Below are 18,269 nucleotides of genomic sequence, written 5' to 3'. Positions count from 1 at the left end.
ATGAATATCGGGGGAACCTGCCCTTGATAGTTAACATGGGTTCTTTTCCATTTCCCTAAGCATCGGCTGGTCTGAGAAATAAAGGGAAAGAGTACAAGAGAGAGAAATTTTAAATCTGGGTGTTGGTGTCCATGGGAGACATCACATGTCGGCAGGTTCCATGATGCTCCCTGAGCCGTAAAACCAGCAAGTTTTTATTAGCGATTTTCAAAAAGGGAGGGAGTGTACGAATAGGGTGTGGGTCACAGAGATCACGTGCTTCACAAGGTAATAAAATATTACAAAGCAAATGGAGGCAGGGTGAGATCACAGGACCACAGGATGGGACAAAATTAAAATTGCTAATGAAGTTTTGGGCACGCATTGTCATTGATAACATCTTATCAGGAGACAGGGTTTGAGAGCAGACAACCTGTCTGACCAAAATTTATTAGGCGGGAATTTCCTCATCCTAATAAGCCTGGGAGCACTACAGGAGACCAGGGCTTGTTTCATCCCATCATCTTTGACCATAAAAGACAGCAGCACCCAAAGGGGCCATTTCAGAGGCCTACACTCAGGGGCCATTCTAAACTATAAATCTTGACAAAGTTACCCAGACATGAGCTACAAGTGGACTCAGGGGGGGACCACTTAATTTTCCTCTTTAGATGGGCACCTCAACCCCTTGCCTTCATTTTGTACTTATTTCTTCTCTGCTCCTTCCCTTGGCCCTATCTAGTCCTGAGTATGGACAAGGAAGGTACTTTTCTAAGTGGTATAGCACGGTGAAGACGTAGTATTACATAACAATTAAGAATAGGAACTCTACCAGACTGCCAAGTTTAAAGCCTGGCTTTGCCACTTACCAGTTGTATGAATTTGGGATAATTACCTAATCTGTACATACCTGGTGTACTGTAAACACTATATAACCATTTGCTCTTGATACTATTAAACTTTCATACGTTACAAAGGAAAACCTTGTAATTCTTTTTTTTTTTTTTTTTTGTCCCTGTGGGCAGTTCTGGCCACCAGCAGCGCTACTACTCCCTTTCCACCTGGTTTTATTTCCTATTGAATGGTCACAGATTAGTGGTTAACACAACAGGATATACCACTCAGCAATTAAAAAAAAAAAAATCAACCTATTGATACAGGTACAATTTGGATGAATCTCAAGATTATTATACTGAATGAAAACAGGACAATTTCAAAAGGTTACTTATTGTATAATTCCATTTATATAACTATCTATATTATTTTATCATTTAAATAACGAGAACAAATCAGTGGTCGCCAGGAATCAGAGAAAGAAAGTACGAGGTTAGTATAAGGGAGCATCTTTGCCGTAGTGAAAAAGTTCTGAACCTTGGTTGTAGTGGTAGTTACACAAATCCATGTATGTGATAAAATTGCTTAGAAATACACTCACACGCACACGTACACAAGAGTGCATGTAAAATCTAGTGCAATCTGAATAAGGTCTGCAGATTATACCAATGTTAAAAGATTTCCTGGTTTGGGTATTGCACTATAGTTGTGTAAAATGTTACCATTAGGGGCAGCTGGGTGAAGGGTATACAGGACCTTTCTGTTCTATATTTGCAACTATCTGTAAGTATTTAATTGTCTCAAAATAAAAAGTTAAGAAAAATTAGTGATTAAGAATGCTTTTACTTGTGAGTAAACCTGGGCTAATTTACCTATTTGGCCAAAGTCAGTATTCACCAAGCTAGTGTTTCTGGAACACTATTTAGTTAGGAGAGTGGTTGTTAGTTGTGCTGGCGAGAAAGTTTTCTGAGATCAATACAGTTAGAGAACACTACATACTTCCAACTTGAGATTCCCCTCAGTGTTGCTCTATGGCTGTCAATCTTGGCTGTGCCTCAGAGTCATCTGAATAAAAAATTAAAGAATAAAGGATCTTCAATGAATCAAAGAAATAGCCACAACCCTACAATGCACATTGAAAATAATATCTTCCAGTTACAGTGAAATTTGGACCAAAGCAATACAGGAATCTGAGTCAATGTTTGCTTCCATAGATTTCAGGCAGGGCGTAGGTTCTCTTAAGTGTTCAAGCCCTGATGATTTGATTCAGGGCTGTCTCACACAGTGAAAGCAATAGGAATGACCTCCTAGGAAAACAGTCCTATAACACAGAAGCGGAGCTGGAGGAAGGGGGAAATTATACCAAAATATCACCTTCATTTTCTGAGATCCTCCAGAGGAAATACACAGGCAACACACAGTTACACAGATGTTGGCCAGTGAGTCAAAAACAAATTAACTAAACAAGATCACATTGAACACCTCGAACTCAAGGCATTTCACTGAGTCATATTGACCTAAAGCTCATTCCACAGATTGCAGTGAGCTGTGGAATGAGCTTCCTCCCCTAAATTAAGAGGAGAAATAACCTCAGTGGAAGACGTGACAATTTAGAGTGAGATGATAGTGAGACAAACCTGAATTAAAGCTTCTGAGATGCCAAAGTTCATTTCCTCCCACCTCTTTACAGATTGCACTTCAGCAAATAGTTACTTCCATTCAAAGCTGAAAAAAATGACACAATGCCTAATCATAGATGATTTAAGAGTAACCAGCAAAACAGCATAGACAAAAGACAAACAAGTGGGGGAAAAACTAAAAACAAGTTTTTGAAAATGATTCAGACGTCATTTAACAAATAAACTTCAAAATTCTGTTGAAGGATATAAAAAAGGCAATCAAATGGAAAAGCACACCTTGACCTTGGATAAGAAGACTGAGTGGTATGAAGTTCCTGAATCTCTGTAAGTTGGTCTATAAATTCAAAATATGCCAATCTAAATATCAGTGGGTTTTGATGGGAAAGGGGATTGAAAAAAAGCGATACTGCAAATCATGTGGGGAAAAAAATAGGTGAAAATATCCAAGAAAAGTCTTAAAAACTAGTTTTATAAGAAACGATTCTTACTAGATATTAAAATGTATATGAACAAATTTATGTTTTAAAAGATTTATACTGCTACAAGAATAACCCTCTGAACAAGAGTCCAAAAATAGGCCCAAACACATACAATAATAAATTAGGTAATAAAGGCAGCAATTAATTATATTGGATATTCAATATTAAATAAACGGTGTTGAAAAAACTGGTTAGTTGCGTTGAGAGAAAAAAAATAGTGGTGTAGCTATCTTGATCTTCACGTCAAAATTATTTCAGAAAGATTAAGGCTTTAAATAGAACTGTAAGAGTATTGGAAGAAACATCAGTAATTTTAAACAACGATCTTGGCACAGAAAGATTTTTCTGATCAAAATATCCCAATTCCATAATGGGAAAAAACTACATAGCAACAAATAAAGATTTCCTAGATAATTTGCTGTGTTCTTCATCTCAAAGAAAGGTATACTTCTAAATACTATGTCTTTTAATACTAACATTTCACTTTTGACATTTTGAAAATATAATCTACAAAAAACACAAAATGTAAAATTTTAAGTAATGCATAATTGTGTTGAAATATTATACTGCAGGTTATATACGCTGCTTCTTCAAATCATGTTGTTTTCTGAGTTCAGATGTTCAAAGTATTTTCCAGATCTCGAAAACTCAGCTTTTCCATCTTATAAATAGTTGGATCAAGATCTGTCAGCCTTTCAGTTTGCTGTCATCCTAGGTTCCAACAGACTCTTCTGTTTAGTGTAAGTCTCTTTGCGAATTAGAAAAGAATGTAACTTAAATTTCAGCAATCACAAAGTTACAAATGAACCTGACTTATTTTCTTCATGGGTTCCACTTTCAAGCACTGTGTTTCAAGAGAACTAAAGGAAATAAAGCACTGAAGGAAATAAGGGTCTTTGGGAAATTCTTCAGTTTGGGTTGGAGTGTCCGATTTAATATGTGATTACCTTACTTTTAGAGGGATGTTTTTTTTATTTTCCTGTGGTCTATGTGACATTCTTTACAGACCTCATTTTCTGAATATTCAAAGAGGAAGGGATCAGGAAATCTCATTTTAACATCAGCTCCTATCTTCTTCAACACCTTAATTTTGAAATATTTTGTTAAAATAAAATATAAATTATAACTTCAAAAAGTCAGCACTTGCTCAGTTCTTTAAGGAGTTTCTTCCTAAATCATTTTTCTCCTTTCCCATCTTTGCCCCTCCTTTTGTTTCTCAGCTTTACCAGTTACCTTAGAATCCAGATTCTCCTTATTCAAAACATCATCACTTTCAGGACATTCACTTTGTAATCTATAGGCGTAATCCCACATCTTCATACATGTGTTGGTGGGCTCAAACACCTCATAAAGTGAAGATATATACCTTTTCCCAGAGCCTGCAATTCCTGATAAAAAAAAATCAGCTTCTATCTAATTACATCACCCTGAAGCTTTTTAACGGCAGATGAACTGGCATTGCCGGATAGTGTGGCACCTCCAGGCTTGGAGCACTCCAGGCTGCAGAACGTGACGTTTGCATCCTTTGACCGTGTTGTCACTTTCTTTGCTCACAGCTCAGGTTCCTTCCATTACCTTTTCAGTAGTCTCTGCTGCTGCTGCTTAGGGATGTCTCTTGTTATCTGAGTCTGCCACATTAAACAAAAAAGACCCAACATTTAGAATGACTAGGTGGATGCTCAGAGCCCAACTCAGGAGGGAAATGAGCTCATTAACAAGGAGGTGGTCTGGACTGCAAAGGAAGATAAAGAGGGGGTGGAGGAGCAGTCTGGAGGAGGAGGTGACCTTTTCCTTGGGCTGGGGGCAGCTGGCCTCAGCTTTGAGTTACAGCAACAAGAAACAGCAAACCGTAAGGAAGGTGCGGAAGATGACTCACTGAACACTTCTCACTATCTTCCCTTCCCCTTAGCTTAGTTCCCAGTGGGCTTCTCCTTCTAACATCATTCATTGTCTGAGCCAGTGTGATGGGCAAACATGCAGCCAAATACGTGTGCCAGCCCAACAAGTTTTCTGGCTCTACCCACCTTCCTTAACATGTAGAGGTGGCTGAAGCATCTACTACTGGCTGATTGCATTTCCGGTGTCCCATTTTACTGATGCGTAAATCTTTGGCTCTCTGAAACCCTGCCCCATCCCTAGATCTAACTTTGAAGTTAAAAAGAGCAGTAATAAAACCTTATCAAGAGATAAACTGGGAAAAAATACACCAATCCACAAAAGAGCATATCTTAGTATAGTGTGCTTCTGAGTGATTTTTATCTTCTGCATTTCTGCTTCTATTTTGCAAATATTCTATAACATGTGTTCCTTTAATATAGAGAACACAGAAAGGGAAGGTGTTAAATACTTTGCTAAGAGTTCTAAGATGCAAAAAGTATATTGCATCCTATGCAGAAGTTTTAAGGGCTCTGCTCTTTGTGATGTCTGGCAAGTACAGTATATATCCAATTTGGGTACCTATGCATCAGGAGCCAGGTACACTATATTTGTTACATTCTTCATTTTAGTTTTGGTATATAAGTGAATCTGCCATATCCATTCTTCATGGATGCAAAAATCTCAGAAATAAAATAGGCACTGTAAAAAAAAAAAAAAAAAAAATGCAGTGGGCTAGACGCAGTGGCTCATGCCTGTAATCCCAGTACTTTGGGAGGCTGAGGTGGGCAGATCATCTGAAGTCGGGAGTTCAAGACCAGCCTGACCAACGTGGAGGAACTCCATCTCTACTAAAAATACAAAATTAGCTGGGTGTGGTGGCACATGCCTGCAATCCCAGTTACTTGGGAGGCTGAGGCAGGAGAATCACTTGAACCCAGAAGGCGGAGGTCGCACTCCACCCTGGGCAATAAGAGTGAAACTCTGTCTCAAAACAAACAAACAAACAAAACAAAACAAAAAACAAACAAAACAAAACAAAACAAAAAACGCTGTGGTATTGCTAGAAACAATAATTTGCTTCCTGATGTTGTGGAAAATCATAAAGTAAACCTAACTATCTGAACACATGTGGTTGGTTAAATATGACATCGGTTTTAATATTTTTACATTATAGAAATTGAGGAGTGACTATTGTTAAGCAGAATAAAAGTTAGATGCTAAACTATATATGGTGGGGTATGGAAGACTATTATAGATCATTTTACGCCTAGAGAGCCAGAAATTCTAAAATCCTGTCTTACTTTGGCTACAGTTTCCTATGAGGTTTTCAAGGAAAACATATGTGGACCCGGAAATGACAAATGTGAAATAAGATACCACTTTATTATATGCTGTTCTTCTCCCTTTATGTCCAGTGCAAAGCTCCCTGGTAAACTGAATTTAAGTGTGAGGGAAGCTCCTCACACTTATCTCAAACCAAAATCTTAGGATCTCTCTGTGACCAGCTGCATGGTGAAGAGATGAAAGCCTGGTGTCACCTGTAAGAAAAAATGAGTCAAGGTAGTGTGACCTTCCATAGCTTGTATTACATATAAGTGGCGTTGTGAGTGAGGTACTCCTGCTCTCCTTCCCGTCTTCTCTCCAGTTCCCTTTGCCTCCTCCATTCCTTCTGCTACCCACCTTCCTCCCTTTCCCTTTTTCACCTTTCTTCTCCATCCCTCCTTTTTCCCTCCTCCCTTACCCACCTTCCTCCCTTTCCCTTTTTCACCTCTCTCTTCTTTCTCCTCCACCCCTCCTTTCTCCCTCCTCCCTTACCCATCCCCACCCTCTTCTACCTTTCCCTTCCTTTCCCACCATGCCCTGTTCCTTCTCCTTGTCCCATTGCTCTCCAAAATCTTGAATGAGTGTCCTCCAACAGAAAAGCTAAGATGTGGGAAATACATCAGAATGTTAATAATAGTTATCTTTTTATTAAATTGTCCCTTTCCTTGTGATCCTCTACTTTTTTCTATGATAAGCATCCCTCTTTTATAGTCAGGAGAAAAGGCTAGATTTTCATAGTATAACACACTTTAATATTTATTTATTTTAGGTTGCAATAAAAGAACATGAAAAACAGTATCAAATGAAGTGATCATTTTCAGTGAAAGGGAAGGTAGAACATAATACAAAGAAAACATGGTATCTTCAGTTTACAATTACACAATATAAGATGAAGAAACTTTTTAAAAAATACTATGTCATATTAACACCTCGGTGGTAAACAGTAACATCATTATCATTAAATTTATAGGCCACTATATGTCACATACACAAGGTCTCAGTTGAATCAAATATGGTCTTGACATTCTTAAATGTATGCTAATCTTTTTCAAGCAGTCAAACTTCAAAATACACTGTTTTAGTTACTATAAGTACTGGATTTCTATAGCAAACTAATGAAGGCACAGCTAGTGCAAGCAGATTTAACGCTTAGTCTTCTGGGTTGGAAAAAAGAAAAAAATAAAGCACTTGCATTGGTACTTCATGAACTTTTTTTTTTTTCAAGCAAATATTTGTTTCAGTTAACAATTGTGACAGTTTCACAGCTACAGTCTAACAGAAACATGACCAAAGGACATCACAAAAATCAACACTGTAGCACCAAACTAACATGCTTTAGATAATTGACCACAGCTTACATATTTTGAAGAATATTATACCACAACAGTCTAGATAGAATAAACTGGCACTTAGACACTTTTTAGGACAATTTTTAAAATATAGACTACCAAGAAACCACAAAAACATGACTATAAGGAATAATAGTGTTCAGGTTACAGGTCAGGGTTTTACTTTTTTCAAGGCTGTATGAATCTGCTTCACTTCTTGAGATTTTAAGATTCTTGAAAAATCTTTCAGATTGACTTATTTTCTGTATTTCCTGTTTCCATAATGTTTGCCAAATTGATAGTAGGTACCATTGACTTCTCCAGTATAGTAATAGATTGATTTCAGGATGACATTATCATGTAAAATCTGCCCAATTTCAAAGTCCTCATCCAGGATAGCATCTTCTCGTGGTTCCAGCTTCCCAATCATAGGAATCTCAGGAGGACTAAAGAAATTGAAGAATGATGCATTAGGAACCACTCTTGGCTGGATTTCAATTTCTCCAGTAGCAGTTGTGCGACTCTGGGTAGTTGTCACAGTAACATCTTTTCCTCTTCTCCAGTCTATCTTGCAGCCTTTGCAATCTTCAATTTCCCATCCCCAAGAAAAGAAGGGATCATTGTGATCTGGTTTTGACTTTATTATATATGTCTTCACCAGCACCTCATTTCTGAAGTATGGATTGGGTAGAAAATGAAATTCAAAGGTATAACTTACAGGCTGGCCAGGTTTTGAGAACTTCAGGCTAACATCCGACAAGAACTTCAGAATGGGCTCATCATACTTCTGAATCATAGGCCCGAGCTTGTCAACATTCTTTAAAACAATCAGCCAATAGTCAGGAATGCCTTTAGGGGCTTCTCTTTTAGGCTTTCCCCTCCTAGCTCTTTTAAGATCTACACTGTCCTGAAGCCTTTCCTCAGGAACTCTTTTATGAGCCTCTCTTACTGCAGCCCTTGCCTTAGCCTCTGTTGCTTTAGGCTGTTCTTTATCATCTGCCTTTACCTGGGGGGCTTCTTTAGGATCTTCTTTTACTTCAGGGGTTGCCTCCATACAGTCTGCTTTAGAATCTGCTTTTTCTTCAGCCTTTATCTCAGGAATTTCTTTAGGAACTTCCTTTTCTTCATCTTTTACCTCAGGAATTTCTTTAGGAACTTCCTTCTCTTCAGCTTTCACCTCTGGGCTTTCTTTAGGGTTTTCTTCTTCCTCACCCTCTAAGGGAGGCATTTCACTAGGGGTGTTATCCTGCACCTCCTCATCACTGCTGAACTCCTCATCCTCTGAATTCCATTCACATTCCTCTTCTGTAGGCTCGTATTCTGCATTGATGATTTGAAACCGCCTATCATATAGAGGCTTGTTGAGTTCAGCATATTTTCTTTCAAGATCATGAATTGCTTTTAAGAACAGGGTGTCTACCTTGTCACATTCATCTTGAATGTTTCTAAGCGCTTGCACACGATTTCTAACTGCCTGAGGCAGCCTATCCACGAAATTTGTTCCCAACGGGGCCCGCCGCGCCCTGCTGGAAGGCTCAGGTACCCTCTTCTTTCTATATAAGCGGCTGCGGCTGCTAGTGCTGCCGCTGCTGCTGCTGCTGCCGCTGCTGCTGCTGCTGCTGCCACTAGTGCTGCTGCCGCTGCTGCTGCCACTAGTGCTGCTGCTAGAGCTACTGCTGTCAGATTCTTCCCCAGAATCACTAGTGGAGCTAGCCATCTCCTCTTCGGCAACCCCATGGGCGACGGGTTCCGAGACCATTTTAAAATCTGCTTCTGCCATCTTGCAAGCCTGAAAAACTCTACCGCTGAGACCGCGCGACCAGAGATGGGCAGAAAATGACTCACGGATGCTTGAGTGGCCGCGGCGGAGGCCCAGGTTGCGGAGGTGGCAGCGGCGATGGCAGCAGCGGCGCAGAGCTGAGCTGGAGCTGGGGATGCAGAGGCCGGGGCTGAGGTGGCAGCGGCAGTGGAGGCCTGGGAGACAGCGGTGGCGGCAAGGCCTCTCCCGGCTGCAGCTACAGAGTGCCGAGATGTACCGCAGCCGAATGGCGCAGTATGAGACCCCGAGATCTCTTCTCGTTTTAGATCGCGAGCCCCCTCCCCTAGCAGTCAGACCTCCCGTTAATTTCGTTCCCAGTGTGCCTTTAGTTCGCTCCTCATTTGCTGGTCCACCTTAATTGACAAACCGTACGCCCAACGAACGGCCAAACGCCACTACTCCTGGCTCCGCCCACCTTCCCAGACGCTGCTAGCCGGCTGAGGTGCGACCCCCTGGAAGGTGTCCCCGTGCCCCCCAAAAAGTCTATATTTATAGTTTTATAATTAAAAGAGGAAAAAAAAGCGTAGACATGCGGTAAAAATACCAGCCATAGTTCCTAACAAGGGCAGAAGAGGCGTGTCTTCCTTCTCCCATCCGCCCATCCTGAATTCCCGTTTAGTTTGTCACGGGTCCTTGACAAAAATCTGTAAAAGAAAAAAGAAAAAAAAAAAGAAAAAATTGAATGAAAATGGTCCAAATGGCGTCATTGGGTAGTGTGACTGTGGACGATTTAAAAACAAAACGATTTTCTCTAAATATTCTATGAGCATGTATTTTTACACCGGATAAAAAAGGGGAGAGTCGGTTATTGGCAGAGGGGGGAGGGACTAGACAGCAGGCGTATTGCATTCCACGAAGCTGATTTAATAAGTGCTGTCTGTGATGTTTGGCAAGCCTGGTTTATATCCATCTACAAGGTTTGCGAACCCATGTTGCCGTGAGTCAGTTACACCATTTTTATTATATTTCTCTTTTTAGGCTGGCATATTATATACCCCAACCTTGCTGCTAACTTGCCACGTAGCCCTTCTCAATGCTTGCAACAACCTTGTAGATAAAACAAAGAGTGTATTAAATGTTAGGTAGTATTGTTAAAAAGCAAATGATTTGCGTTATACTTTTGTGCAGCAGGTTTCAATTCCAAGAACAGTGGGATGGGAGGGGGAATTTGTGCTAATGAATGTGCATCTTCTGTCAGTGTATGCGATGTCATCTGCCACCAATTTCCTTCTAATGTTGTAAATTTCTAGCCATACTATAGTATGATTTACAAGTCCAGTAATATGTGAATAAACTTTTGCAAAATGAAGTTTAAAAACGGGTATTTGTTATTTTTATTTACAGGATTTTTTTTTTCTGCTACAGAACAACTCCCTTGGTACAATAAAAAAGACGAGTATTTACTTTTCATTGAAAGGTAAGGATCATATTTAGCACATTTTAAAGAATGACAAAAATTACTCATCTCCATCTGAATAAAAGTTTACAGGATGCAGTCATTTAGATATTTATTTTAGATAATAATCTTGATAATTCTATGGAAACAGGAAAATCCACAGAGGTAATTTGGCATACTAATGTAGACAATAACCTACTTAACCACATTAACTATCTAAACCTGGTCATAGAATACAAGTGGTAAATTAAAATATGAAATATGATAAATAATTCATTTCAAATGAGGAACTGTATTAAAGTTAGATTAATCTTTATAGAATTTGTGCTTTGTCATGTAGTCACGTTTTTTAAAAGTTATGAAACGCTTTTCTGTCTCATAAATGCATTTACTTTTATTGTATATCTCTAATTGTCAAAGTCTGTGAACATTGCAAAGATAAAACCTCAATACAGAAAATTCCAACAGTAGTAAAAACACACAATCTTAACCACCAAATGATAAGAATTACTAGCATTTTGATGCACTTCCTTCTAGAAATTTCCTTGTGCATATACATACCTGCCTATTTATGCATACTGCTTTATCTACGTGATACCATATTATGTTTTGTAGTCTTTTCATTTAATTAATCAGTTACTAATGGCTATATTTTCATGGCAAATGATCAACATCTTATTTTTAAATAAGTGCATATTCCATGGAAATAATTGCCTTAATTTATTTGAACAGATTCCTCTTATAGGGTGGCTATTTCTATACCATCTCTCCCCTTATATGCATACTATTTTCCTGCTATAATAAAAGTGTCCCTGGATACCTAAAGCATATATTTCTATGCACTTCTGAAAATTGGTCATAAGATAAATTCCTAGAAATGAATGGCCTGGGAATGATCATTTCATATTATGGAATTATTATTGTATACATATTGCCAAACTCTCTGCAGGATGATTATCACAATTTACAGTTCCAACAGTGCATAAAGGTTCATTTTTTTGTCATTCAGCTAATATATTTTTGTGCCTGTCATATGCTGGGCAAATGTGGTAGAGAATTGTAGTATAATGGTGAATGAAACTTACTAAGTGCATATCCCTTCGCTGAATAATTTTAATCAAAGCATATGTTATAGAAACAATGATTTACATCAATGGTGTTATACCATAAATATTGTTCTGAGAATCACTATTTCTTTTTAAATTATGGAGATTTAAAAAAATGTATGCTCTTATGTTTTAAACTTTGTAGCATCAGGAATTAGTATTTTAGAGTGAGTCATGAGGTAGGGATCCAGATTTTTAAAATACTTATTTTTATTAGCTAGCTAATTCTTCTAGTACCATTTATTTGGTAATCTTTCTATCTCCTGCTTACTTGAAATGCTACTTTGATCACATTAAATAAATTGCTTGGGTCTGTTTCTAAATTCTTTTCTGATCCATTGGTCAACTTTTTCTGCAAACAACTAATGAGTCGGTGTTAAGATAACTTTACATTTTGTGAAAATGATATGTGTTCATTGATAAAGTCAGACAATACATTGAAATACAAAGAAGAAATTAAAAGTAACTCAAAACACCACTGAGAAGTAATCACTACTTACATTTACAGTTGTAATCAACATCTCCAAATTAATTTATCAATATTAGTATTTGTATTTCTTAGATTAGTGGTAAGATTGTGTTTTCATATGTTTATGTTTATTTGAGAACTGTCTATTCATATTTTTTGTTTTCTACTGAATTAAGCAAGAAGTTAATCAATGGTGAAATCCTAAAAGTAAAATGATTTTGGCCTTGACTTACTTAAGACAACTATGATTTCTTCAGGAAATAATGCATGATATTGGGCAAATGTGACTACATTTCATATTAAAATTGGTTGGGTTTTTTTGGGGGGGATGCTTGGGGGTTTTTTTGGATGCTTTTCAAGGATTACGGATAACTACTTAACCACTCACACTGATCCTGGAAAAGTTTGGAATGGAACATGGAGATGAAAAATAGAAAAAAGCTTACAAAAACATCATATAAAAATAATGTATTAATCAGCAATTGTGATTTTCAATTTGGAATTATTTTTTCCTAGATCTAGGCAATGAAAATGTTGAAAGTAGATGACTTTTTCTAATCACAATTCTCTACTTTGTGTATCCATAAGTATCTTGTAACACACTTTTATTTTTGTAGCACTTTTTTTGGTTGATTAGTTTATTTAATTTTATGTAGTAGGTATCTAAAATAAAATAAGCTTTTTCTTCATAATCAATTTAATTGCTGCATTATATTCTATTTGTTCTACTGTGAAATGTACATATTAGTTTTATCATATCATATGCTTATTTTTCTTAATAAGGTTATATATAAATTATTTGCATAGTGATATGTTCTTTGTTCAATTACTAGATGATTTTTTTTGTGGGAGGGCGGCGAAATGTTAATGCTTCTACATGAGATGATACATAACACAGAATCTGATAGTATACTCAGACTGAACATAGTACATTAACATCTGTTGATACCTCCCTTAATATGAATATACACACAATCCCTTCCACCACCCACTCCTGCCACACAAACACACAAAGTGTATAATGACACGTGTAGCAGCATTATCTTTTTTTGTAGGTATCTAAGAAGCGAAGCATTGCAAGTTCATTTATTTTTGAATGACTCTTCCTCCTGTTCTTCTTGGACAAATTTTATCTGAATATACAAGTTAATTCTTTTTTAAAAACCATTTTATTGATGTATAATAGGCACACAACAAATGTGTCTATCTGTGAAAGTATCACCACAGACAAAATAATGAAAATTGTATCATCCCTGAAAGTTTCCTCATATGCCTTTGAATCCCTCCTCTTGTCCCTAGACAATAGCTAATCTGTTTTCTGTTCCTATAGATGAATTTGCATTTTCTAAACTTTTATATAAGTGGAATAATGTAGTATGTTCCTCTTTTTGCCTGTCTTTGCGGAATTATTTTGAAATTTACCCATGTTGTTGTGTGTATCAGGAGTTTACTTTTCCTGTTTACTGCCGAGTAATTATTCATTACTTGGCAATACTATGATTTGTTGAGGGGCATTTTTGTTGTTTTGAGTTCTGGGCTACTACAAATAAGCCTGCTATGATCATTTGTATATCAGTTTTGTATGGACATATGTTTTAATTTCTTTTAGCAAAATACATAGGACTGGAATGACTAGATCACATGGTAGGTGTATGTTTCACTTTTTAAGAAATTACCTATCTTCCAAAGTGGTTGTTTTGCATTTCCACCAACAGTGCTAACATTTGATATGGGCAATGTTTTAAAAGTTAGCCATTCTAATAAGTATTCAGTAGTATTTCATTGTGATCTTAATTTATATTTCTTTGAGAGTTCTTTATATACTCTGGATGCAAGTTCTTTGTCAGTTATAACTTCTGCAAATATTTTTTCTCAGACTGCATATTTTCTTTGAATTCTCTTAAGGGTGTCTTTTACTGTTTTTAAAGAGGAAACGTTAGTAATTCTTATATTGATACATCATACATCATATTTTGGGGCACATGTGATTTTAATACGTGAATACAATGTGTAATGGTCAAATCAAGGTAATTGGGATAAGAAGTTTGCAATTTTGATGAAGTACAATTTATCTTGTTTTTCTTCTATGGAGCATACTTTGGGTGTCATCTCTTAGAAATCTTTGCTTAACCCAAAGTCACAATTATTTTCTTCCTTTTTTTTTTAAGTTTTATACTTTTAGGTTTTGCATTTAGGTGTGGTACAGTTTTGCAAAAAGTACAAGGTATGGATTGAAGGTTTATTTCTTTTGATGTAGATATACAGTTTTTCCAGCACTGTTTGTTGAATAGACTGTCTTTTCACCACTGACTTGCCTTTGCACATTTGTCAAAAATTAGCTGTCCTTGTATATGTGGGTCTGTGTTGGACTCTCTAATCTGTTCCTTTGTGTACTGATTTTAATGACACAATCGGTAGTTATCCATTTGTTAGATACATTTGGGAAAGAATGAGAACAAAATTGTGTGATAGCAGATTTTCATTACAATGGAGACAGTCACAGGAGCTGGATCTTCATCCTTGACCTTTCACTTCTGCTCCCAACTATGTGAGATAGAGGGTCAGATAACAGCAGTAAAAACCTAGAACAGAAATAACAAAAAAAAAAACATAAATGTTCTTCTATTTTGTGGAGTTGCCAGTGTGTAGATGTCTACAGCCCAGCCACAAGAATGGTAGTTAGCATTATTCAGGAGCACAAATAATGCCCTGTTTTTCTCACATCTGATAAAGAGAGACCTACTTGCTCAAATGGAAATATTAAGTAGAAAGTATATTCAAGCTGTTAATAAATTATGGTTTAAAAAAGAATAATAATAAAACATTGGTTGTTATGATGTTGCTATTATTAATAGTAATAAATACAACATTTGCTGTTTTATAACATTTTAAACGATAGCAGTGGTTTTCAAACAAAAATATTTCATTTTATACTTATTCTTATAATATGGATATACTCAAATGAACAGAATATGGTATGTTGTTATAGATTTTTATTTTTTAAGGAACCATTTCTGAATTGCATTTCTAGCACTATACCCTTAACTACATGGCGTTTAAAAGGGAAGTTAAAATTAATGCAATGTAAGGTAAGGAAAATTATTTCCCAATTTGGATATTTAACATAGCGCTATTTTTTTTAAAGAAAATTTAATTGTCATGTAAAAATTACATATATTTTTGCCATATAACATGATGTTTTGGTATATGTATACATTATTGAATGACTAAATCAAGCATTTTAACATATATGTTACCTTAAATACTTATTTTTTTCTGGTGAGAACCCTCAAAATCTCTCTTACCTCCCTCCTGTCTAGCTGAAATGTTGTGTCTTTTTTTTTTTTTTTTTTTTTTTTTTCACTTTGTCGCCCAGGCTGGAGTGCAGTTTGCGATCTCGGCTCGCTGCAACCTCCACCTCCTGGGTTCAAGTGATTCTCCTGCCTCAGCCTCCCAAGTAGCTGGGACTACAGGTGCATACCACCACACCTGGCTAATTTTTCTTTTCTTTTCCTTTTTTTTTTTTTTTTTTTTTTTTTTAAGTAGAGATGGGGTTTCACCATATTAGCCAGGATGGTCTCTATCTCCTGATCTCATGATCCACCTGCCTTGGTCTCCCAAATTGCTGGGATTACAGGCATGAGCCACTGTGCCAGGCCATGTTGTGTCTTTTGAACAGTAGCTCCTCAAACCCCCAACTCCCAATCGTCTGGTAACCACCATTTTACTCTTTATTTCTATGAATGTGACGTTTTTATGCTCCACATGTAAGTGAGATCACGTGGCATTTGTCTTTCTGTGCCTGGCTTATTTCACTTAGCATATTGTTCTCCAGGTTTATGTATGTTGCCACAAATGACAAGATTTCCCTTTTTAAATTCTGATCAATACTTCATTGTGTATATATACAATATTTTCTTTATCCATTTATCAATTGATGGACACTTAGGTTTATTCCATATCTTGGCTATTGTACATAATGCTGCAATGAAAATGGGAGTACAGATATCTCTTCAATGTATTGATTTCATATCCTTTGGATATATACTCAGTACTGGGATTACTAGATCATATGGTAGTTCCATTCTTAAGGTAGTTTTGAGGAATGTCCATACTGTTTTCCATAATGGCTATACTAATTCACCTTACCAGCAACAGTTTACAAGGGTTAGCTTTTCTCCACATTCTCACCAACACTTACCTTTTGTCTTTTTGATAATAGCTATCCTAACAGGCGTGAGATGATATCTCATTATGGTTTTAATTTGCATTTACCTGATTAGTGATGTCAAATGTTTTTTCATATACCTATTGGCCATTTGTACGCCTTTTGAAAAACCTCCTTCAGATCTTTTGCCCATTTTTTAAATTATGTTTTTTTAAATTACTGAGTTGTTTGATGAGTTCCTTATACATTTTGAATATTTAACCCCTTATCATATGTTTGATTTGCAAATATATTCTGCCATTCCATATGTTGCCTCTTTACTCATTTACTTCCTTTATTTTAGGAACATTTTTAGTTTGATGTGATGCCTTTCGTCTATTTTTGCTTTTGTTGCTAATGCTAGTTTTGAATGTACAAACAGCATGTATTTTTCAAAATGTAAAAGCATATCACAGAAGAATATTTTTACAAGGGTAATGAAGATTTTTTTGCCTGTAGTACTCATCTGAAGAATTTCTATCCTAAAATTCAAGTAAAGCAGACCTTTTTATTGCAAGTTTGAAAGTATTTTATTTAATTTTACTAAAAAGGAAGGAAAAATCCAGACTTTGAAAAATGAAAAATGTTTACTATATATAGATAGATAGATATATCGTATGTGCATATGATATATATGTATATATCTTATATGATTTCTTAGATATATCTATCTGTCTATCTATGCAATGGCTATTTCCCCATTTTGCAATTTATTTGGACAAAGTAGAAGCAGCCCAAAGTGACATTTTCTGCCGAATTTTTTCCAGAATATCCAAATATATTTAATTAATTTCATTAGGTACCTCCTCTGAGAAAAAAAAATAGTTATCCATTCTGGTAGATGTTTCTATGAAAGTATATGTTTAGTATGTAGTATAGACTAATGCTTCAGCAAATCTGCTGTTGATACTTTCAAGGGAATGATAGCTAACACTTCACAATTCTCTAAGAAGTGAGTAAACAAACAAGATGTCAATGAACTAATTGTTGCTTTTGGTTAAAAAATCTGCTTCTCAGAGAAAGAAGAAATAGAGGCATGCATTCTCCAGATTCATTACTTTGATTTAGCAACTCTCTTAAAACAGGTGTAAACAAAATTTTAAAATGATAATATTGACCACGTTTGTCTGTCTTCTCTTATAACCAGCATTTGTCTATCTGAAAGAATGAGTATTTTTGTTTGTTTGTTTAGAGGTAACTGGATACCTTAATTAAAACTGTTTCATTTTTTACATCATGAGAATGTGTTATAGCCTTCTTTGTAAGAAAGATTAAATAGGACATGAAAAGAAAATTATGTAAATGATTAGACTAGTTGACCAATCTGCTTGTAGCAGCCCCCAAACTGGTCCTTAGCCTCTCAGATATGCTGTACATAGTTCTTAGAAAGGTCTTTCTGAAAACACTTCTATCCTTTCTCTAATCCTAAACTTTTAGTGATACTCCACTGTCTGGAATCAAACCAGTGTATAAGTACAAGCTGTGTCCTTTACCCTCTAGTGACCGTGGGCAAATTTCTTAACTCTCTATGCCTCAATTTCCTCATCTGTAGAATGGGGATAATAATAGTGCCCACCTCACAGAGCAATGGTGAGCTTGAAATGACATAGTACATGTAAAATTCTTATAACATGGTGCATGTCCAAACAGTTTTTACTAAGCTTATCTTCTCCAGGAATAGTTACCCAATGGAACATAGTTCTTTAACTCTTTCTTTCCTTCAGAGCTTATTTGCTTGGGGTGTATTACATTTTTGTGTGCTTTATGATAAACATTATAACAGAGCCGCATACATCATTTGTTGCGTGTAC

At 36.4% G+C, this 18,269-nt stretch overlaps 2 protein-coding genes across 2 annotated transcripts in view; one reads left to right on the top strand and one right to left on the bottom strand.

Annotated features, from left to right (window-relative positions):
• Positions 1-6,868: 6,868 nt before the first annotated feature.
• On the bottom strand, positions 6,869-9,559 carry NAP1L3 (nucleosome assembly protein 1 like 3). Its single transcript, XM_007992216.3, has one exon. It carries the CDS (start codon positions 9,239-9,241, stop codon positions 7,718-7,720), a length of 1,524 nt encoding a protein of 507 aa, XP_007990407.1. The 5' UTR covers positions 9,242-9,559; the 3' UTR covers positions 6,869-7,717.
• Positions 9,560-9,794: 235 nt separating this feature from the next.
• FAM133A (family with sequence similarity 133 member A) overlaps positions 9,795-18,269 on the top strand; it is a 37,831-nt gene continuing 29,356 nt past the window's right edge. Inside the window, exons 1-2 of the mRNA XM_007992217.3 lie at positions 9,795-10,217; positions 10,625-10,697. The gene's annotated coding sequence lies outside the window, so the exon portion shown is untranslated. The remainder of the gene's footprint in view (positions 10,218-10,624; positions 10,698-18,269) is intronic.

The sequence above is a fragment of the Chlorocebus sabaeus genome, chromosome X (assembly GCF_047675955.1).
Source record: "Chlorocebus sabaeus isolate Y175 chromosome X, mChlSab1.0.hap1, whole genome shotgun sequence".
Lineage (NCBI taxonomy): Eukaryota > Metazoa > Chordata > Mammalia > Primates > Cercopithecidae > Chlorocebus > Chlorocebus sabaeus.
The sequence above is the reverse complement of the archived record's forward strand: the minus strand, read 5'-3'. Positions and strand labels throughout refer to the sequence as shown.